Below are 24,655 nucleotides of genomic sequence, written 5' to 3'. Positions count from 1 at the left end.
GCGCCTGCAAGGAGGGAGTTGCCGTAGTCCAGCCGGGAGATGACCAGAGCCTGGATGAGCACCTGTGCCGTCTCGCCAGTGAGGAATGGGCGAATCTTCTTGATGTTATAGAGGAGAAATCTGCAGGAGTGAGCAACCGAAGCAACGTTTGCAGCAAACGACAGTTGGTTGTCCAGAATCACACCCAGATTCCTCACAGTCCGAGTTTGCATCACCACGGTGTTGTCAATGGTGATGGCCAGGTCAACCTTTCCCCGGGAGGAACATCAGCTCTGTCTTGTCCAGATTTAGCTTCAGGTGGTGTGTCGCCATCCACTCCGAGATGTCAGTCAAGCACGCAGCGATGCGTGTCTCTACTTGTGTGTCAGAGGGAGGAAAGGACAAGATCAGCTGGGTGTCATCGGCATAACAATGGTAAGAGAAGTCATGCGAGCGAATAACAGAACCCATGGATGTCGTGTACAGGGAGAAAAGGAGACGACCCAGAACCGAACCCTGTGGAACGCCTGTAGTCAGTCTGCGAGGCTCCGACACAGATCCCCTCCATGTCACCTGGTAGGAGCGACCCGTCAGGTAGGATGCAAACATTGAGAGTGCAGAGCCTGTGACACCCAGCCCCTCGAGGGTAGTCATAAATACTGACATGACGCACACCATCACGCGTCATAAATACTGACATGACGCACACCATCACATGTCATAAATACTGACATGACGCATACCATCACACGTGTGTTACAAGATAGTCATGGTGACCGCTCATGGTCGTTTTAGGTAGATCTTATCATAACTGTTATTGTGCAGTTGATCTAAAGCTCTTTTTAAATGCAAATATATGTAATTTTGGGAGCATTCAGCGAGCAGCAAGTCTGTAACTTTTTTTCCCCCACAAAGTTATTAAACTTTGAAAATCCAAAACGGTCATAATGACCATCTTGGTGGTTTAGGTATGCTTGTTGATGATTTCTTCATTACGTAAGTGTGGTCTGTCACAGAGTTTAATCAATATAAAGCACTTCTGAATTCTGTTTAGCAGTTTCCTATACATCACCTTTTCCCTTCTTTCAGCTATGTCTTCTCAGCTACGTCTTGAGCTATGTCTTCTCACCAATTTACCAGTATGCAGTGTATGCTGCTTATCAAAGCTGCTCTGTTGCTGCTGGGGTATCAACCACTATTCTGCAAAGAATCTATTGGCACATGTTCAGGATTTAGCCTACTAGGATCATGCTGCTAATGTGGCTGACAAATCAATGGCTGAATGTGTGTGTGTGTGTGTGTGTGTGTGTGTATACCTGCGAAGCTGTGGAGTAGACTGGTGCAAAGGCAATTCCTGCATCAGTAGACCCCAGCCGTAGCTTCCCTGCTGTAGTGGTGAGCAAATCTCTCAGCGTCGAACCCTGCTCTGTACTATTAGCCACCAACGAAGAAGTCTTACACTGCTGGAGGACATCGAGGCCGTCTACTTCTTTCTCCTCCTTTACTGGTTTACCTAGTGAAACCAATTCCTTGTTTTCTATTGGTAGAGAGGGCAAAGGCAGTACGAGAGCAGAACACATTGTGTGTTATCATGATAGCTGGCTGACCTGTTTAAATGATGCATAATGTTGAATATGGCCATCGTCCTTGTAGATAATGAAGACTTCAATTAGCAACACATGGGCACCTCACCTTTCTTCTCCTCCCGAGACTTCTGTTCTGCCAGGTCGGCCAGAAAATGCAAAGGAGACTGGGACTCTGGTGGAGTGACGAGGGCACTGCCAGCATCACTGCCTGGACTGCTACCTCCGCCTCCTCCTCCTCCGTTAGTCTCGGTAGACTGCTTGGTGGCTCCTCTGTCGGAGCTCTGCTGCTGGGAGCCTGGCTCGGCCTTGACCAAGGAGAGTTTGTTGCTGTGATTCAAAACATTCTGCAGAACCTGGAGGGGGCAGTGTGAGGTTCATGAACATTAACTGTGGACATGATGAACACTGGAGGTAGTCTGTTTAACAGCAAATACTGAAAAAGAGGATAAAACCAAGTCACTCTAAACAGTGACGTCAGTACTTTCAGAAGGGAAACCTATATATAGAGCTGCCCTTAGTGGGTAAGCGAATGTGTTTCAGCAAACACTGTGCATGTGGGAACTTTCACATCACGTCAACACACTACGTTCTTGCTATCCAATCAGAAGTGATGGTCCACAGTACCTGGGAGACTCCATTGGTAGCCGGAAGTTTGTGGAGGAGGCTGGGTTTGCTGGTGCAGGGACAGAGGGATTTGATGCTGTACTTTTCTCTCAGAGAGTGCATGGCGCTCATCAGTTCTGTCAGGACTGTAACGTGACGTGCCGAGCCAAGGAAGAAACAACAACACTGAGCTCAGCGAGCAGCAGACAACAAAACAGGTTGTTATAAAAGAGACATGGGAGGAATGGAAGAGTTGATGAAGCCAGGGCGTCACTGCACAGCAGTGTGTACTAGCCAAGGCATGATCAATACGTGTGATGAGTAACAGGGATGACAAGTGTGTGGCACACGGAGGGAGGGAGGATGGAGTATGCATGCGAGGGAAACAGACAGGCAGAAATAGCGAGAGGGAGTAAGGGTGTGTCCACACCAAACACAAAGCGAATTTTGCCCTCGCTTTACGTGCGCAAGTCTGATAGCGGGATCATTTGTTTTTATTTGCGTTACTCGTGCGAGTTTGGCCGCAGGATCGAGTATGCGAACCCGTGAATTCTCTTGTGGAAAAGAATCTAAACACTGATCGGCTTTTAGACACAGCATCACGTGAATTTCTCGCTCAAGTTGATAATAATAACCACTTTCACAATAACTCTGATCCTCGGCGAATGTGGCAAGGCATTCAGTCTATCACAGACTACAAAAGCTCTAATCGCGGTTCCACTGTCCATGATGCCTCCCTGCCAGACAAGCTAAATCATTTCTATGCTCGCTTCGACAAGGACAATACTGACCCAGCCACAAAAATCCCCAGCCACCCAGAAAACCAGGTGCTCACTCTATCAGTCGCAGAGGTCAGAGAATCACTGCACAGAGTGAACACACGGAAGGCTGCCGGACCAGACGGCATACTGGGTTGGGTCTACCGGGAATGTGCCGACCAGCTGGCTGAGGTCTTCACACCTGTATTTAACCTCTCACTGTCCCAATCTAAAGTCCCGGCATGCTTTAAGACCACCTCTATCATTCCTGTCTCCAAGAAACCAACATCCACATGTCTGAATGACTACCGACCCATAGCACTCACCCCCATTGCCATGAAGTGCTTTGAGAAACTGGTTCTGGCTCACATCAAAAACATTATCTCCCCCCACATTCCACCCACATCAGTTCGCCTACCGTCCCAAAAGGTCTACTGAGGATGCCATTGCCACTGCCCTACACATTGCTCTCACCCACATTGAACTTAACAACACATACATCCGGATGCTGTTTATAGATTACAGCTCTGCCTTCAACACTATCATCCCCGACAAACTAACCACCAAACTCCTCTCCCTTGGCCTCAACCCCTCCCTCTGTAACTGGATCCTGGACTTCCTGACCAACAGACCTCACTCTGTTAGGTTGGGTGACCACACCTCCTCCACCCTGACCCTCAACACAGGTGCCCCTCAAGGCTGTGTTCTGAGCCCCCTCCTTTTCTCCCTCTTTACCCACGACTGCCTGCCAACTCACCCCTCAAATGTTATAGTTAAGTTTGCAGATGACACCACAGTCATTGGCCGTATCACCAACAATAACGAGATGGCCTAAAGAGCTGAGATTGAGCACCTCAAATCATGGTGTACTACCAACAATCTTGTCCTTAATGTGCAGAAGACAAAGGAGCTGATTGTGGACTTCAGGAGGTCTAGAGGCTGCAGCCACTCCCCCATACACATCAATGGGGTGGAAGTGGAGCGTGTTTCAAGCTTTAAATTCCTTGGAGTCCACATCAACGAGGACCTTTTGTGGACATTAAACACCCAGGCCCTTGTGAAAAAGGCTCAACAACGCCTGCATTTCCTGAAGAGGCTGAGGAGCGCCCGTCTACCCCCCAAAATTCTCACCAACTTCTACCACTGCACCATAGCGAGAATCCTGACCATCCGCATCTCAGTGTGGTACGGCAACTGCACCTCAGTAGACCAGAAACCTCTGCAGCGGGTCGTCAAGGCGGCCCAGCATATTACCGGTACCCAGCTCCCAGCCATAAAAGACATTTATCACAAACGCTGCCTTCGAAGGGGTCTGAGCATCAGCAGAGAGCCCATCCACCCCAACCATGGACTGTTCTCCCCCCTGCGCTCTGGGAGGCGCTACAGGAGCCTCAGAGCCCACACTACCAGGCTCAAAAACAGCTTCTTTCCACAAGCTGTTGCCCACCTGAACCTGGCTACCCACTGAATGTCTGTAGATATTTTTAAATATTTTGTACTCCAGCTCTTTTTTAACTTATTTTTAGCTTTTGGTCTTCATGTGTGTATATCTTATATTGTGTTTGCTGTGTCTGTCTTGCACTGTTTGGTGAAGCCACAGCCCTCATTTCATTTTTAACATGTGCCTGCACATTGTTTTTAATGACAATAAATTGAATTGAATTGAATTTTCAAGCTGCGCAAGTACGCGAATGATGTGAAATTCGCGTACTCGCCGCACCAGGTTATTCTAATCGCCCAGCGTGACTACACATGAGTTCCCATCTATTCCCATCTCTGCATCCCATCTCTATATGTAACCCCATCGCGTGAGGAAACTGCTTCAAGCTTGGTGTGAACGCAACACGAGAGCGAGCAGGTGCTGGTTACCAGTTCCAGGTATGATCTGTGTTGGCATCAGGTGTTTGTGGTCATGGGGTTGTCCTTTAACACACTTCAACCAGCCATACAGTTCTTTGTCTGAGGAGAGACACGGAGAGTAACGCATCAGACAGCAACATGCACATGTGTGTGTACACAAGCACACAGTCACAGAAATACAGCACAGACACCCTCAGAGAAAAAGACTTATTTTGAGACACTCTCACATACACACACAAGACACACACTACATGTTGTTCACATGAGTACTGACCTTTCGAGCTCTTCCTCTCCTTGGCCTTATAGCAGTCGAGGCAGACAACAAAGCCACATTTCTGACACACCCAATGAATGTTGAACAGTGTCGCCTCGCAAGCGTCACACATCTCCCTTACACCCCGCACCGCACGCTTCCACGCTAGCTTGGCTAGAACACAAACAAACAGGCTGCTCTATAAACACGCTGACGTACAAGTCCACATTCATAAAATGAGATGTTTTAATGGTTAAATAGGCTGGCACCGTAAAGCCGTCAGTGGCCTGGCTACTTCCACAGGCTTAAGTCTATAGCCACATCAGTCTTGTAAGGTGGGCTTATACTTGTCTTTTCAATGGGACTTCTCTGATCCAATGGGCGAGATCACAACTCAACATCTGCTTCCGGTGTGGGAAGATGGCGGCGCGAATTCACATTTGCGGCGGCCTCACCCAGTACCGTCCATGCAGTGTCTTTGTCCACGTCTAAGTTTTGCTTCATGTGATGGCTGGGAGAGCTGGCGCTGGATCAGCTGGGAGAGCTTGGTCTGCTGTCCTGTGGGCCCAGGGACCAGGGCCCTCCCTGGAGCTGTGCCTGAAGAGGAAACACCGAGGGCGATCTGACAGGACGCAGAAGTGGGGCACGCTAAGCTACCTGCTAGCTCCTTCAAACCGGCAGTTCAAATAACGTCAAGGGCGGTCCGGCAGCGGCCTCGCCTAGCATTGACTGTTTTTAGTGTCATCGTGTGGAATGCGGGGAGGTGTGTCGAGGGTGTCTAGCTTGGAGAGCTGGCATTGGATTGGCTGGGGGAGCCTGGTCTGCTGCTGCCTGTGGGCTCAGATACCACGGCCCTGCCTGGAGCTGTGCCCGAGGAGGAAACACCAAGGGTGGTCTGACAGGGTGCAGAAGTGGGGCAGGCTAAGCTAACTGCTAGCCCATGCAAACCGGCCGTTCCGACAGTCATCCTGGCTGGCGTTCATTCTCTCGGACAGTGATTTTGTGTGCTCATATGTTTGTCCACACACGACACTTCAATGCCACCTGCCTGTTAGGACAGTTATCAGATGTAATGTTTCTGCACAATACAGCTAGAAAAATGGCATTTGGTGCATGACAGACTTCTTTTACTAAGAACATGAACAGTGATGACTGCTTTACCTATGTTCCAAAAGGGAGACTGATTGTGCTGTGTTGTGTTACGTTGTGTTGTGTTGCGTTGTGATTGTACAGAAAACGGCTTGTAACAGGTGTCTGAAATTCAGATTTGACCAGAAGTGTAAAGGGCTTTGAGTGGCTGTTGCAGCTAGAAAAGCGCTTTATAAAATGCAACTTGACTGATTGATTGATTGTACAGCAGTGGCTCCACACTCAGATGGGTGTTGTGTGCAGCTCAGCTGACTGTCACCAACACGAACACAGCATAGTGCCGCTTTCCAACACAGACACTGCTCTGCTCCAGCAGAGGGTATGTGGCAGGGAGAGGAGTGAAGTCCACATACTGTGCACACCTCACTGACATGTGAACTCAATGCAAGCCGGGTCACCTCAGCATGTCGTCTGACTCATCAAATCACAATGCGAGTCAGACCAGATCCTGGACAGGGCGGACTGGACAGCTAACGTGCCCTGACGTGATCGCATGACAAGTCACATTGAAAAGACAAGTTTTCATCATGGCCATGGGCTAAGACACACATAATAACACACATCCTGGCTTTGTCCTGACCAACAGAACGCCAGACACATTTCAGCTGCTGCACAAGTAAGAAGGACCAAACTCTACCAGCCTAGCAAAACATTCCATAATACATCATAAACACTGTCTTGATGACACCCTCTGTGATTTCGTCTTGTTATGTTCTGACTGAGTTGATCATGGCAGTTCTCAGTAAGAGTGAGGGAGGAAGAAGAAGGAAGAAGATGAAGGCCCTGAGGACTACAGCTGAGTCCTGAGCCTTCTGAAGACTTATTATCATTATTATTACACTTGTGTATCTGACACTCACCAGTTTGCAGCAAAACACAGAAATGCATCAAAACGAACTACAAGTTTCTGGCACTACAAGCCTTGGTGTGTATTAAAGTACACAACAGCAGCTTACCTGCACGTAAGTAAAAGGACACCACACCATTTCATAACAAGTTATGAAGTTATTTCATCTAAACATAACACAATAACTGGAACCATTACTCATCTCGCTCACTAGTTTCTGTAAGTCCCAAGTATGAGAGGGACTTCATCAAACTCAGAGAGAAATCAAAGTAAAATCACACCATCCTTCTTGACCCAGGTGGCTGCAGTGTTCTCGGTTAGGACCATCTGACAGAACTTGTCTCCTATGAAGCTGAGGATGTATTTGGCTGTGGCTCGGTCCAGCTGTCTCTCCTCCAGGACCCCGGGGACCCACAGAGCCAGGGCTTCATCATCAAACTGGTCCGGAGACGAGAACCCATCCATGCGGATCACCCCGTTTTTACTGTACGAAAGCCTGCAGGGGAGAAAGTACAGATGTTACCTCAGCTGCTGGTTTAGCCCCAGTGGAGATAAACACCACAGCAGAGCAGACATGGACCACCTTACAGTACTGTACCAAATCAAATCAAATCAATTTTATTTGTATAGCCCAATATCACAAATTACAAATTTGCCTCAGTGGGCTTAACAGCAACACAACATCCTGTCCTTAGACCCTCTCCTCGGATAAGGAACAACTCCCTAAAAACCCCATTAACAGGGAGAAAAAATAGGAAGAAACCTCAGGGAGAACAACAGAGGAAGGATCTCTCTCCCAAGACAGACAGCGTGCAATGGATGTTGTGTTCACGCAATTTACATAATACAACATTGAAAGAGGAGAACAGAATTATAACGGACATAGGTCTTAGGTCATACCAGTTCCCCACAGGTCATGTTAATAGGCCCTGGCACACCCCGGCAGTGTCAGTGCCATACTGTACCAACAGAGCCCAATAAGGTCATGAAGACTGGTCCACTGTGGGCTGTTTCTGAGAAGATGTTCGCATGATAAACAGCCCACAGTTAGACATGCACGTGAAATGATTACAGCTCGTGTTTCATGTCTGTACAGAGTTCCGGCAGAAAGGGAGTGTTGACTTGTTTTCCTCGGCAGCAGCATCTTCTGTCAGAAGGTCACTGCAGGCATGATGAATGTGTCTGCATATCAGAGCATCAGAAGAGGGCCACATTCTGCCACATGTCCTCTGAGGCGGCGTGTCTCCACAGTCTGAAAGTGTTGTATGAAATATTACATGTAGAAAGCTGTAAACCCCTGCATGTTGCTGTCTGGTGCATTGCTCTCGCTCCTCACACAGAAGAGCGTGGCCGGTTGAAGTGTGTTAAAGGCCCCATGACCACCAACATGTGACGTCTGCACTAAGAGACAGCTCATCTGGACCGCCACTTCCACGGTCAACACAGTGGCTGTGAATACATTCACATGGCATCATGCGTTTGGGCATGAGTGAGTGACAGAAGTTTGGAGAGAAATAAAAGAAGAGTTCTGCACCCAACAGTACGAGCCCTGCTTTCAACGGTGACCAAAAAAAAATCCACCAAGGTTACCCATAAGAAAAACACCAAAATAAGAAACAAAACATCTAATGTCCATTTGGTTCCTGTTCAGTATTATACCTTCAACTGCGCTGTGAAGGCGAACGGAAGATGAGAGGTGAAGAGAGGAAGATGAGAGGAAGATGAGAGGTGAAGAGAGGACTCAACACAGTGAAAACACTATAGAGTGAGGGAACAAAGTCAAATGAAACGACAACGAGGGACAGAAACAGTGTGGCTGCAGCAGTCTGCAGTGAACCAGCGAGTTCCTGAGTCTGAGAAGACCAGAGAGAAGAACTTCCTCTACTGCATCCCACAATGCTGCTGCACATCCTCTCACCTGTGTGTGTGTGTGTGTGTGCATGTGTGTATCGAATGAGTGTGTGTGCATGAGGTTGAATGAGTGTGTGTGCTGTGTGAGATGCACAGACACACAGAAGCTCACCTTCCACATAGCGTCATGAGTATTGTGTAACGTGTTAAGACCTGCATCATGACTGCCTGTGGAGTATTACTGTTACCATCTCCCCTGCACAGCCAGGGTGACTGTCGCCTGGGGTGAGAGTGTCTTCACTGGGACACACTTCTTCACAGAGCTGATGAGGCCACGCCTTCCCTGCAACCACCGCACGAACACAGCAGGAGGCAGGCAAACACACATTCCCCCATTTTCAAACACACATGGGAAGAGGACAAAGACAGAAGTACCCTTTCTCTCTCTGCTATCGTCTCATGAACCCCTACGCCCACCCTGACGGAGTAGACATAAAGAATGAACCTCTACGCCCACCCTGACGGAGTAGACATAAAGAATGAACCTCTACGCCCACCCTGACGGAGTAGACATAAAGAATGAACCTCTACGCCCACCCTGACGGAGTAGACATAAAGAATGAACCCCTACGCCCACCCTGATGGAGTAGAAATAAAGAATGAACCTCTACGCCCACTCTGACGGAGTAGAAATAAAGAATGAACCTCTACGCCCACCCTGACGGAGTAGACATAAAGAATGAACCTCTATGCCCACCCTGATGGAGTAGAAATAAAGACTGAACCTCTACGCCCACCCTGACGGAGTAGAAATAAAAGAATGAACCTCTACGCCCACTCTGACGGAGTAGAAATAAAAGACTGAACCTCTACGCCCACCCTGATGGAGTAGAAATAAAGAATGAACCTCTACGCCCACCCTGACGGAGTAGAAATAAAGAATGAACCTCTACGCCCACCCTGACGGAGTAGAAATAAAGAATGAACCTCTATGCCCACCCTGACGGAGTAGAAATAAAGAATGAACCTCTACGCCCACCCTGACGGAGTAGAAATAAAGAATGAACCTCTACGCCCACCCTGACGGAGTAGACATAAAGAATGAACCTCTATGCCCACCCTGACGGAGTAGAAATAAAGACTGAACCTCTACGCCCACCCTGACGGAGTAGACATAAAGAATGAACCTCTACGCCCACCCTGACGGAGTAGAAATAAAGAATGAACCTCTACGCCCACCCTGACGGAGTAGACATAAAGAATGAACCTCTATGCCCACCCTGACGGAGTAGAAATAAAGACTGAACCTCTACGCCCACCCTGACGGAGTAGACATAAAGAATGAACCTCTACGCCCACCCTGACGGAGTAGACATAAAGAATGAACCTCTACGCCCACCCTGACGGAGTAGAAATAAAGAATGAACCTCTACGCCCACTCTGACGGAGTAGAAATAAAGACTGAACCTCTACGCCCACCCTGACGGAGTAGACATAAAGAATGAACCTCTACGCCCACCCTGACGGAGTAGACATAAAGAATGAACCTCTACGCCCACCCTGACGGAGTAGAAATAAAGAATGAACCTCTACGCCCACTCTGACGGAGTAGAAATAAAGACTGAACCTCTATGCCCACCCTGACGGAGTAGAAATAAAGACTGAACCTCTACGCCCAACCTGATGGAGTAGACATAAAGAATGAACCTCTACGCCCACCCTGACGGAGTAGAAATAAAGAATGAACCTCTACGCCCACCCTGACGGAGTAGAAATAAAGAATGAACCTCTACGCCCACCCTGACGGAGTAGACATAAAGAATGAACCTCTATGCCCACCCTGACGGAGTAGAAATAAAGAATGAACCTCTACACCCACCCTGACGGAGTAGAAATAAAGAATGAACCTCTACACCCACCCTGACGGAGTAGACATAAAGAATGAACCTCTATGCCCACCCTGACGGAGTAGAAATAAAGAATGAACCTCTACGCCCACTCTGACGGAGTAGAAATAAAGAATGAACCTCTACGCCCACTCTGACGGAGTAGAAATAAAGACTGAACCTCTATGCCCACCCTGACGGAGTAGAAATAAAGACTGAACCTCTACGCCCACCCTGATGGAGTAGAAATAAAAGAATGAACCTCTACGTCCACCCTGACGGAGTAGAAATAAAGAACGAACCCTACGCCCACCCTGACGGAGTAGAAATAAAAGAATGAACCTCTACGTCCACCCTGACGGAGTAGAAATAAAGAACGAACCCTACGCCCACCCTGACAGAGTAGACATAAAGAATGAACCCCTACACCCACCCTGACGGAGTAGACATAAAGAATGAACCTCTACGCCCACCCTGACGGAGTAGACATAAAGAATGAACCTCTACGCCCACCCTGATGGAGTAGAAATAAAGAATGAACCTCTACGCCCACTCTGACGGAGTAGAAATAAAGAATGAACCTCTACGCCCAACCTGATGGAGTAGAAATAAAGAATGAACCTCTACGCCCACCCTGATGGAGTAGAAATAAAAGAATGAACCTCTACACCCACTCTGACGGAGTAAAAATAAAGAATGAACCTCTACACCCAGTCTGACGGAGTAGAAATAAAGAATGAACCTCTACACCCACTCTGACGGAGTAAAAATAAAGAATGAACCTCTACACCCACTCTGACGGAGTAGAAATAAAGAATGCACACAACCATAACGGTGGCTTGCTGTGGTTGTTAGAAAAAAGGTCATGCAACATGGAAGCAGCAGATAACGTCACGGTGGACAGACCACTGCGATGACCGTCTTCATGTTTTCTGCTGAGGAGCACATGAGAGATGTGAACAGGTCTCTAGAGAGGACACCTTCTCATCTCATCTCAACTCATCTCATCTCAGTTGAGATGAGATGAGATGAGATGACACCTTCTCCAGCTTAAACATTTTTAATACTTGGGACCTTTCAGTGCTCCTGGACCTGTTCTCCTGGACCTGTCAGTGTTCCTTGAGCTGGTATGTAATCGTTAGGTTTTTTTTCCTCCTTTTTCTCCCCGTGAGGTCATTAGGGTTTTAAACAGATGCTTTGTGGAGTTGGACCCACTGCACCTGAGGGGGTCAGATTCTGTATGTTCCCATGCATGGGGCTAGGGACACAACTCCAGACCAGAACGCCACGGCAATAGCCCTACGAAGCTGGAGCAGCCCCACAGGAGAACAAAGGAAACCAGGATAAGGCCATCTATGGTTGGCCTCCTACTTTACCTTCTGAAGTAGTAGAAGCGACAGAAGACCGGGGAGTGGGCCGGTTCCTCTCCCTTCCGGCTGCGGACCACCCTGCACTCCCTACACTTCTGTAGGTTGGGCCCAATTTCTGAGCACGAGTCATCTTGCAAGAAGGACTCCCCTGTCTGCTTCAGCTTCTTCACCTTCCTCCAGTCCTTCAGCACGGAGCGGGGGATACCATCTTGGGGTGGGGGGTAGGTTGGGAGCAGGAAGAAGGGCAACAGGTAAGGAGGAAAAATGTTTCAATCAGTACCATTCAGCAACCTCTGCTTATATTTACTGTTTATGTTGGGCTGCAGGAAAGCCAAAACAGTACAGCACTGTCAGACCATTAACCACAGGGTCAGGTCTTCAGGTTGCACCCCCCCCCCCATTTTCTTCAAAATAAAAGTACTCCTCACAAAAATGCAATGATGATATACATGAATAGTCCCTTTGCTGTTTTATTTCTTTCATTTCCAATAATCATTATCATACTGCCTTCAACATTCTCTCAGACTGCCTCGGGGATCCTCTGTCCCAGGTTGAGATCCACTGTAGAGCACCAGAACCTGTCTTCCACCCATCCACCAGCCAAACCGTGTAGCTTACTCAGGGTGGTGGGGATGCTGGAGCCTATCCCAGCAGTCACTGGGCGGCAGGTGGGGAAAAACCCTGGACAGGCCGCCAGGCCATCACAGGGCCCCCACACACACACCTAGGGACAATTTAGTACGGCCAATTCACCTGACCTACATGTCTTTGGACTGTGGGAGGAAACCGGAGCCCCCGGAGGAAACCCACGCAGACACAGGGAGAACATGCAAACTCCACACAGAGGACGACCCGGGACCACCCCCAAGGTTGGACTACCCCGGGGCTCGAACCCAGGACCTTCTTGCTGTGAGGCGACCGTGCTAACCACTGTGCCACCAAGATACCTGTCTTATATGTCTTATGTAAGTCCCATGTCAGGTCTCCAGGGACCTTCTCCCTGACCTATGACATGAAACAGGAAGTTGTTTAAAACAACAGTGTGTTTAAATGTTATCATGGAGGAAGTATATCATTTTGAATTTACTGGGCTGTATGGGTGTTTAGATGGTTTACTGCAAAAGTAATGAAAACCAAGGCCAACTTTAATGTGTATATACTGATAGTCTGCACCTAAAATGTGGACTTCATACGAGCACACACACACACACACACACACACACACACACACACACACACACACACACACTGGTGTAATAGCCAGAGAGACACTAATATCCATGTTGATTATACCCCGGTGTGGAACATGAAGAGCTCATCATCTAAACACAACCCCGACCTACTGCTGGCAGCTCTTCCCTCCAGTTACCCCCTCTTCTCTCCTGTTGTCTTTCCTTCCTCCCCCATCATTCCCCTCACTTTCATTCTCAGCCAACGCCACACACACACACACACACACACACACACACACACACACACACACACACACACACACTTGAAGACCAGCAGATGTTGCTGAACGTGTGAAACACCACTAAACTGTGCCGTCATTACACTCTGGTGCAGCTTGGGAACTTTAGGGGAACTTTAAGGGAACAACTGCCCTACAACGGACGTGGTGAGTAAGCAACAGCAAATGCCTGGGCTGTCAAAAAAATATTACCAATACTATATGCAGGGGTTCAACAAGTTAAACTGAAGACTTTTTAAGACTAGTTGAAATGCAATTTAATACCTACATTTAATGTAATGCCTATATTTAATTTAATACCTATATTTAATGCCTATATTTAATACCTATATTTAATTTATTACCTATATTTAATACCTATATTTAATTTAACACCTATATTTAATTTAGTATCTATATTTAATACCCACGTGTAATACTTATATTTAATACCTATATTTAATTTAATATCTATATTTAATACCTTATTTAATATCTATATTTTATTTAATACCTATATTTAATGCCTATATTTAATTTAATACCTATATTTAATACCTATATTTAATGCCTATATTTAATGCCTATATTTAATTTAATACCTATATTTATTACCTATATTTAATACCTATATTTAATTTAACACCTATATTTAATTTAGTATCTATATTTAATACCTACGTGTAATACTTATATTTAATACCTATATTTAATTTAATATCTATATTTAATACCTTATTTAATATCTATATTTTATTTAATACCTATATTTAATATCTATATTTAATTTAACACCTATATTTAATATCTATATTCAATTTAATACCTATATTTAATACCTATATTTAATGTAATACCTATATTTAATACCTATATTTTAATGTAATACCTATATTTAATATCTATATTTAATTGAATACCTACATTTAATTTAATATCTATATTTAATACCTAGCAGGTTTCATTTTCCTCAACTTCAACCAGGTGCCCTACATGGCCAGGTGTGTGGACAACCAGGTACACTACATGGCCAGGTATGCGTGGACAACCAGGTACACTACATGGCCAGGTATGCATGGACAACCAGGTACACTACATGGCCAGGTATGCGTGGACAACCAGGTACACTACATGGCCAGGTGTAGGTGGACAACCAGGTACACTACATGGCCAGGTGTGTGTGGACAACCAGGTACACTACATGGCCAGGTGTGTGTGGACAATCAGGTGCCCTATATGGCCAGGTGTTTGTGGACAACCAGGTACACTACATGGCCAGGTGTGTGTTGACAACCAGGTGCACTACATGGCCAGATGTGTGTGGACAACCAGGTGCACTACATGGCCTGGTGTGTGTGGACAACCAGGTGCCCTACATGGCCAGGTGTGTGTGGACAACCAGGTGCACTACATGGCCAGGTGTGTGTGGACAACCAGGTGCCCTACATGGCCAGGTGTGTGTGGACAACTTTCTAACACAGCCATTGCTAGCAGATGCATAAAATCCAGCATGCAGCCATGCGGTCTCCACAGACACACAGCGGTAGTGGGATGGGTGGTACTGAAGAGCTCACGGACTTTAAATGTGGCAATCATAGGATGCCACCTTTCCAACAAGTCAGTTGGTCAAAGTTCTGCCCTGCTAGAGCTGCCCCGGTCAACTGTAAGACTGTTGTTGTTAAGTGGAGATGTCTTGGAACAACTACAGCTTAGCTGCACAGTAGTAGGCCACACAAGCTCACAGAACGGGACCGCTGAATGCTGCAATGTGTAAAAATCATCTGTCCTTGGTTGCAACACTCACTATTGATTTTCAAAGTGCCACTGGGTGCCCATAAACTGTTCATCGGGAGCTTCATAAAACTGGCTTGGTTGAGCAGCCGCGCACAAGCCTGAGATCACCATGTGCAATGCCGAGTGCTGGCTGGAGTGTGTAAAGCACACCGCCAGTGAATTTTGGAGCAGTTCTCCAGAGTGATTAATCACACATCACTATCTGCAGTCTGATGGAGGAATCTGGGTTTAGCGGATGCCAGGAGACAGCTACCTGCCCGAACACATAGTGCCAACTGTAAAGTTTGGTGGAGGAGGAATAATGGTCTGGGGCTGTTATTTATGGTTTGGGCTATGCCCCTTTGTTCCACTGAAGGGAACTCTTAATGCTACAGCGTACGATGACGATCTAGAGAACTGTGTGCTTCCAAGTTTGTGGAAACAGTTTGGGGAAGGCCCTTTTCTGTTTCAGCATAACAGCGCCCCCGTGCACAAAACAGTCCACAAAGACATGGTTTGCCTAGTTTGGTGTGGAAGAACTTGACTGGCCTGCACAGAAGCCTGACCTAAACCTCACTGAACTCCTCAGGGATAAACTGGAACGCCGACTGCAAGCCAGGCCTTCTCACCCAACAGCAGTGCCCGACGTCACTAATGCTACTGTGGCTGAATGGGAGTGAATCCGCCCAGCCATGTTGCACAGTCTAGTGGAAAGCCCCCCCAGAAGAGAGGAGGCTGTTACAGCAACAAAGAGGGAAACAACTCCTCATTAATGCTGTGGTCTTGGAACGAGGCACTCAACAAGCACATAAGGTTGTGATGTTCAGCTGTACACATATACGTCTATAGGGTATCTTCTCTAAGGTTTTAGTGGAAGCAAAGCCAGATTAAAAGTCAATTGCTTTCAACTTGTTTTTCTTGTCAACAAAACAGAGGAATGCAAGATGTTCTGTTTCCTTTCATATGAACAACTGTAGCTAGGTATGTACTAACTGTGTACTGTCATGTAGGGCTGCACAACGCAGCTAATTTTATCATCAATGCAATATTAACTTCCACAATAAACACATTGCAAAGGGCCATGATATCAAACAGCCGAGACTAATGTAGCCATGAAGTTGAGACAGCAAAGGAAAAGAGCAATGCTATGTGGCGAACAGTAATTCAAGAGTTGTAAGCATTGTGACCCACACTGACCTCACACAGTTGGCGGTGAGAGAAAGTTGGCTCCCTGGTGGTTTTGCCCAGCCTTTAGTCATACCTTGCTTATGTGTTTCCAACAAAATAATGAACATACATGAAGGGTATAGCAGACGTTTCTTTTCACTGCTTATCTTAACTGGATCTTAACGCAGATGAGACTCTACTACTACTTTCGGCTGCTCCCGTCAGGGGGCGCCACAGCGGATCATCCGTTTCCATTTCTTCCTGTCCTCTGCACCTTCTGCTGTCACACCAGCCACCTGCATGTCCTCCCTCACCACATCCATAAACCTCCTCTATGGCCTTTCTCTTCTCCTCTTCCCTGGCAGCTCCATATTCAGCATCCTTCTCCCAATATACCCAGCATCTCTCCTCCACACATGTCCAAACCATCTCCATCTTGCTTCTCTTGCTTTGTCTCCAAACCGTCCAACCTGAGCTGTCCCTCTAATATACTCGTTCCTAATCCTGTCCTTCTTCGTTACTCCCAGTGAAAATCTTAGCATCTTCAGCTCTGCCACCTCCAGCTCCTCCTCCTGTCTTTTCCTCAGTGCCACTGTCTCCAAACCATATAACATAGCTGGTCTCACTACCATCTTGTAAACCTTGCCTTTAACTCTTGCTGGTACCCTTCTGTCACAAATCACTCCTGACACTCTTCTCCACCCACTCCACCCTGCCTGCACTCTCTTCTTCACCTCTCTCCTGCACTCCCCGTTACTTTGGACAGTCGACCCCAAGTATTTAAACTCATCCACCTTCATCATCTCTACTCCTTGCATCCTCACCATTCCACTGTCCTCCCTCTCATTCACGCATAGGTATTCTGTCTTGCTCCTACTGACTTTCATTCCTCTTCTCTCCAGTGCATACCTCCACTTCTCCAGGCTCTCCTCAACCTGCACCCTACTCTCGCTACAGATCACAATGTCATCCACAAACATCATAGCCCACGGAGACTCCTGCCTGATCTTGTCCATCAACCTGTTCATCACCATCGAAAACAAGAAATGTTGTTGAGCTGCTTAATGCAGATAAGACCAAGTCTCAAAAACTTTACCCTCCTTTTATGGTGAGCCATCAACACGGTGGTGGTAGTAGTTGTGTGAAGATTGTGTTCATGCTTCACACAACTATACAATATTATAGAGTAATAATATTATAATATTTCATATTTGCACGCCACTTAAAATCCTACCCATTTTCACAACTAAGCATACCTGGCCAATCACCATGGAGAGTGGATGAAACACTAGTTTAAGAAAGTTCCAAAAAAAAAAAATCAAAAAAAATTGGACATTGACCCCCAAATCTGACCGTCACAAATGAGCTTTTTGATGTTATCTGACATGCTCAGCAAAACTTTGTTTGAAGCTTAGAACAGACCTTAATGCTCTTGGCTTAGATGGGTAGCCATGAGCAGTTGTCTTGCTGATGCTAACTAGTTTCTTCCTGACACCCTTATGAGCTTCTTTCACCTATACCAACCGTTTTAATCATCTAAACTCCACACTTGCCAGGAGAATAGTGTGAAACTTCAACTTTGAAACAAATGCTGGTAAATTTCAGATGTGGCTTCTAGGTTTTTCATACATGCTAAGCAAGCTGGTATCCATGCTTGAAAAGGTCAGTTTTGTTCCCTCATCAGACGACACAATGGTGTTAACCTTTATATTGTACCAAATTCTCATTCCTGTGCTACATCTAAATGGTGTGCAGTGAAAGTATTACAGCTAAATGGTGTGCAGTGGGGGTGCTGTTATATAGAATGGAACAGTTTAAATACTACAGGGCAGCTTGGTGGTTAGAGCAATCATTACTTAATAGAGGTGTCACAGTCAAAATGATGTCATCATCAAAAATGTGTCCCTGGGCATGCCACCAAAACCTCAATTTACAAGTTGTTGTGAACTAATGCTAGATATACGACTTACTGCTACTGGCTAGCTTGAGTTTGGTTTTCTCTCGGGCTGATCTGAAGATGCCATTGGGCTTCACTTCATCTTCCTCCTTTTCATTGTCTCCTTTCTTCCTAGCCATGTCGTTTTGTTTCTTCTTGTATGTTGGTTTTGGCTGACGCTTGGCACGCCCCTCAATCTTGCTCTCACTTGCATCTGAGTCATCCCCTCCACTCTCTGAGCCTGAGTCGTATGCCCGCTTGTTCCCCCGCCTAGTAGGAGGTGTTGCTTTCCTCTCGTCCCCTCCAGTTCCTCCTGTTTTCTCCTCTGGCTGCCTTTCTCTCTCGCCTCCTTTGTTTCCACTTTCCTTACTCTTCTCCATGTCACCGGAGGTAGAGGCAATAAGATTTACGGAACATGGTTTGATCATTTCCGACATGGCAGGGGTATTATTTCCAGTATTACCTGTGCTAGTAGCGCCAGGCAACTTCTCTGATTTACTACTACTACTACTACTACTACTACTACTACTAGTAGTAGTGGTAGTAGTAGTAGTAGTAGTAGTGGTACAAGTAGTTGTGTTCCTATCTTCTTCTGAATGCCGAGTCAGCCAGGCTTTTTTCAGTTTATGATAGTTACTGGGCTGTCCACTGGCTGTTGAGCCTGGTCCTGCCAGTCCTGAAGGCTGGCCATTGGGAAGAGGGCTAGACTTGTCTTGAGTGGTGCTACTGCTTAGTGAGCTGCTGCTAGCACTGTTGATGGAGGAAGATGAGGCTTGGTTGGAAGGAAGTGAAGGAGGACAACTATGAGGAGGGGCCTTGTCTACTAAATTAGAGGTCAGAGAGGAGTTTCCAGGTGTGTTAGAGGAAGCATTGGTCAAGCTATTTCTTGACTGGGCTGCAGCCAAAGCAGCTTTGTGCTTTTTAAGGTGAACAAAGGAGGGAGAAAAGGCATGGCTGGTGCCAGAGATGGAGCTGGACATTGAGGTGAGGCTGGGACTTGGGTGTGGAGTCCCTGCTGGACTAGTGGGTAGCAAAGAACCCCCTGGGGATGAGGTGCATGAACCCAAACCCTCCTGGTGCTCTCCTGGTCCTAACTGGCTCAGCATCCGGCCACTAACCCCATTTTTATGGGATGTGATTTCACTCCTTGATGAAATGGTGTAACCCAAATCAGGGGTAGTAAGTCCACTTTTACTCAGTAGACCGAATTCTGGTGAGGATGAAATCTCAGTCCTGCACACCGAGTTCATGTTACTAGCTCCAAAAGGTCCCTGCATGCTTTGCATAAAACTTTTTTTATATTGTCCGCAGATGTCATCCAGGTTAGTGTTATGTTGGATAACCCTACCTGTACCAGGGCTACTTCTAAGCTCTTTAACATTCTCTCCCTGTCTTGGGCATTCTCCTTCAGGCTTGACTGGGTACAGCCTCCCTTTGGGTAGGTCTTTGTGTATTATAGCACCAGTTGTATTAGCACCGACATGTGAGCTGCCTTCATATTTAATGCAAGTTGATGGACGCACAATGACTGACGCCATAGCTGCTTGGGGTTTGCTCCGCACCCCCCCACCTCCTTTCTCTCCAGAGAGCCATGCTCCTCTTTCTCCACTTCTGTCTTGAATAATTTCCCCACTCTTCCACCCTTCAATCTCGACACCAGAGGCTGAGGTCACAGAGGCAGCAGTAGTAGCCATTCCATGACCTTTGACCTCCCTGAGCTCTGGTAGTAGTGTAGGGGGCTTCTGCTGCTCCATTGACCTTTTACTACCGGCAGCTGATAAGCTCACTGGCTGAATGGGTGTGAGAGTTGGCGGGGAAAGGCGCCCGCCATAGCCGGCCCTCTCTCTCTCTCTTTCCTTTTCTCGTTCCCGCTCTCGTTCTCGTTCAGCAGCCTCTTTTCGTTCCAGTGCGTGCTGCGTAGGTGGGTGGAACACAGGTGCTCGATGTAGAGATGGCATTCCCCTGAGCTGTTGCTGGTGATGATGATGATGATGGTGGTGGTTAGGGGTCAGGGAGGAAGAGGAAACAGATGAGGAAGTAGAGATGGCAGGGCTGCGCCGTTCTAGCCTCTCTATCCCAGCATGATGTTGCTGTTGGACAAGTGCCACATGCTGGCTGAGTTGCTCAGTGATTTTCCCTGCTAAACCCTCTCCTCCTTCAGGCTGGTGCTTGATGAGTGGAGGTGGCTTGGAGAGGGAGACCTTGGAGCCATAGCTGCCCAGGGACAAAGCTCCTTGACTAGGCACTGCAGACCCAGCAGTGGCCACTACTCCTGGAGCCCCAATAGATACTTTCTCATAATAAGAATTGAGTTCCTTGGAGGGGTAGAGTCTTGGAGGCTCATTCACTACACTATTAGACAGCGTGGTAAAGTAATTGCTTTTCTCTGACTGAATGACATGAGGTTGGGGATGGTGGTGGGAGTGGACAGCCTTTGGGCTGATGGTAGCAAGAGAGGGAATGTGGGCAGGGAAGGGTGGCTCTCGGTCTCTTTCTCTGTCCCTCTCTCTGTCCATCCCTGGGTCGTTGGAGCGCTGAATCTTGGCCGTAAATGGAGCAACCTCAATGCTCTCCTGAAGGATTCGCAGGTTCTCCTCTTTGTATTTGCTGGCTCGCTCTGCTGCTTGCACAGCTTCCTGAGGAAAAGAAAACAAAATACTGGCAAGTGGTTTTCCAACTTCTTTACTTGCTCGCAATTTCAAAACAACTTGCTTATGATGGAATCACTCTCAGCCAATGAACGAGCATCATCCTGGCCTTTCAAGTCTTAAGGTGCAGCTTGTTGTTGTGTGTACCTGTGTCTGCGACAGGCGGGTTTGCTTGATGTGGGCCTCCAGATAGAGACGCTGCAGGTGGCTGTCCTTCCCTGTGGGTGTTCGACTCCTGTCTGTCTGCTCCTGCTTCAGCTGGGCCAATGACAGGGTTCGAATTGGGTCTACAAAACTTTTCTTATCACTGAAAGACATGAGACAGAAGGACAAAAGACACAGAAAGACAGAATTCTACATTTGTCATCATGGTTAAAGTAAGTTCAAAGCTTTCTTATGTATTATCACGTATTTCTCCAGCCCTTTACACTTCTCTATTGGATGGTAAACCATGAATTGTGAAGGAGCTGGTGAATTTTAGGACGTACTAGCCATTGACACTGATATGTCCCTCCCTGAATGATGGTAACAACTAAAAAAAACAAAAACAAATCAAATCACACTCTTGCTTTAGTAATCAGCTTTAGAATTAAAATGTATGCATTTTAGAAAAGGTTTCATATTGAACTGCTTTCAACTGAACACTAGTCAACATGGAGGTAAATTTCACGTAACATAGATATGAAGTTATTTATCTGGGAGACACACATTCCATTGGATCACTCAACCTCCACTGCATCTTAAATGGGATTTGGAACCTGTATCTTCCCTAGTCCATACCCACCCCTTTTCTCCCCAGTTGTACCTGGCCAATTACCCCAATTCGGGGAGAGGTGCAGACTTACACATGCCTCCTCTGATACATGTGGAGTCACCAGCCACTTCTTTTCATCTGACAGTGAGGAGTTTCACCAGAGAGACGTAGCGCGTGGAAGGACCACGCTATTCCCCCCAGTTCCTCCCCCCCGAACAGGTGCACCAACCGACCAGAGGAGGCACTAGTGCAGTGACCAGGACACATACTCACATCCAGCTTCCCACCCGCAGACACGGCCAATTGTGTCTGCAGGGATGCCCGACCAAACCGGAGGTAACACAGGCAACCTAGTCCACACTTTTTTTCTGAGTTTGATACCATAACAAGTCCTCCACAAAATAAGTGGTAGCAACAAATTACAGGAATTAATGGGGCTCAAAAGTAGAATAACTTTGTGAACAAAATAATAACACATTTATAGGCTTAATCCTACATGCTGGAGTGGATCTGCAAATTAGCGTCAGTTTACAATAAGCAGAGAAAAGAGTTCTTTATTTATCAGTCCACACAGCTACGTACTCTTTGTGAAGCTCCACGGTGGTCTTGGAGAGTGGTGGGCTGGTGTGTGTGTTCATCTTAACAGGAGCTCGGTGAGCATCTGCACTGGCAGGGCGGACGGGGACATGGCTCAACAGGCCCAGACTGTCACTGGAACTGCCTGCAGCTTGGTGCAGCCATGGACTCGCCGACTTCTGGGAAGAAATATATAGACACTTAAAAAAGACACAAACCTACACATACATGAGATGCAACCGAACCACAACTTAGACACAGATGTGCAAAACATAAACACACACATACGCATATTAAGTATGAGAGTCTCAAACCTCACTCAGATCCACATACAGCTGGACAATAATGTGTCATGCAAGTCATAGGTTAAAAAGATGTGTGCAAACAAGCCTGCAGTGTTTCCTCTGTCCCTCTTCCCTATCTTTTTATCTACCCTCAACTGTTTGTCATGCCTTACTTCATTCAGGTCCATGTCCTGCCAAATGTCTCTCCCTTTTCTCAAAGTCTCTCTTTTAACACACGCTGCCTCTCTCTGCTGTTTTTAACCCGCACTACCTCTCTACTGTTTTTAACCTGCGCTGCCTCTCTCTACAGTTTTTAACCCACGCTACCCCGCTCTACAGTTTTTATTTTTGAATAATCTTTTTATTTGGAGATGTTAACAAGTGCAAAATACAATAGGCATGAAATTAGACTATCTCCATTTTTCTTTTTTATTTTACACAAACACCCCAACCACCCAAGCTTGCAAATACACAGTTTATGTACATATCTTTAAATTTTGAAATACCTTGTCTTTGCCAAAAAGAGAATGCAGAGTCTAATCTAGCTGGGGGAAAAAGATGATTATTGCATATAGGACTCATGCTAAGACAATGTTTGAACCCAAAGTTCCGTCTAAATTGAAACCATATCTTGAGGGTATTGATGACGACTGGGTTGTTAGTAAAGTGTGTAATAGAAAGAGGAGAGCTGGAAGTGACCAGGGCTGTGAGAGATGATGAGATACAAGATGCAGCCTCAAAGTCACACCAGTCTGTATCTGGCGAGTGAAGCCGATACATAATTTTTTGAACATTTGCAGCCCAATAGTAATAGCAAAGATTTGGAAGAGCTAAGCCACCCTGTAATTTAGGCCTTTGTAGTAATTCTATACGTATTCTAGGGATCTTATCGCTCCATATGAATGAAATGAAAGCCTTATCAATGGATTTAAAAAAGGATTTAGGAAGATAAAGTGGGATACATTGAAACAAATAAAGGAATTTGGGGAGTACATTCATTTTAATACAATTCACTTTTCCTGCCAAGGACAAGTGCATTGACTTTCACTTTTTCAGGTCTAGTCTGACTTTCTCAAATAAAGGAGAAAAGTTTTCCTGATAAAGACTTTGCATGTTTCTCGTGATATTAATGCCCAAACATTTAAAGCCATTTCTAGACATTTGGAATGGTAAGACATTATCCTGTATTTGAAGAGCCAAGTCATTAACAGGGTAACATTCACTTTTGACAAAGTTTACTTTATACCCAGAGAATGTACCGAAGCTCTCCAAAGCATGGATAATGTGAGGTGTGCTTAGAACTAGATCTGAAACATATAATAATAAATCATCAGCGTATAAAGACAACCTACGCTCTATTCCTCCTCTATGAATTCCACTTATAGATGGTAACGATATAAGTGGAATGGATAAGGGCTCTATAGCTAAAGCAAATAATAGTGGACTGAGTGGGCAACCCTGACGGGTCGCTCTTGACAGCTTGAAGTATTGTGATTGTTTACCATTTGTAACAACTGAGGCTTTTGGTGAAGTATACAAAAGCTTAATCCATGAAATAAAATTAGGACCATACCCACATTTTTTTAAACAAGTGAACAAAATTTCCCATTCGACCCTGTCAAAAGCTTTCTCTGCATCCAGTGAGATGACCACCTCTGGTACCTCACTGGATGCAGGAGAGTGAATAATATTCAAAAGCCGACGGATATTTGTGAATGAATGTCGTCCCGAAATGAAGCCGGTTTGGTCAACCGATATCACTTCATGCACTGTGGTTTCTAAGCGTAGGGCAAGAGCTTTGGCTAGGATCTTCAAATCACAGTTTAGGAGAGAAATGGGTCTATATGAACCACAATCTGTGTTATCTTTACCTGGCTTAAGCAGGAGAGCAATTGATGCTTCGGTCAGTGTTTGTGGCAGTGACC

The 24,655-nt window shown here is 46.4% G+C and overlaps 1 protein-coding gene across 2 annotated transcripts in view; it reads right to left on the bottom strand.

Moving 5' to 3' along the window:
* The window catches only part of jmjd1cb (jumonji domain containing 1Cb), a 336,498-nt gene that overhangs the window by 33,850 nt on the left and 277,993 nt on the right, over nt 1–24,655 (bottom strand). For both annotated transcript variants that reach the window (XM_056296610.1, XM_056296611.1), the window contains 10 exons: nt 22,453–22,625; nt 21,264–21,423; nt 18,503–21,104; nt 12,149–12,350; nt 7,317–7,531; nt 5,061–5,213; nt 4,796–4,885; nt 2,190–2,314; nt 1,672–1,918; nt 1,296–1,516 (listed from right to left, as the gene is read on the bottom strand). In XM_056296610.1, coding sequence (XP_056152585.1) covers nt 1,296–1,516; nt 1,672–1,918; nt 2,190–2,314; nt 4,796–4,885; nt 5,061–5,213; nt 7,317–7,531; nt 12,149–12,350; nt 18,503–21,104; nt 21,264–21,423; nt 22,453–22,625 — 4,188 coding nt within the window. The remainder of the gene's footprint in view (nt 1–1,295; nt 1,517–1,671; nt 1,919–2,189; nt 2,315–4,795; nt 4,886–5,060; nt 5,214–7,316; nt 7,532–12,148; nt 12,351–18,502; nt 21,105–21,263; nt 21,424–22,452; nt 22,626–24,655) is intronic.

This window comes from Lampris incognitus, chromosome 17, assembly GCF_029633865.1.
Source record: "Lampris incognitus isolate fLamInc1 chromosome 17, fLamInc1.hap2, whole genome shotgun sequence".
NCBI classification, from domain to species: domain Eukaryota; kingdom Metazoa; phylum Chordata; class Actinopteri; order Lampriformes; family Lampridae; genus Lampris; species Lampris incognitus.
Note: the sequence above shows the minus strand (reverse complement) of the source record. Positions and strands in the feature narration are given on the sequence as shown.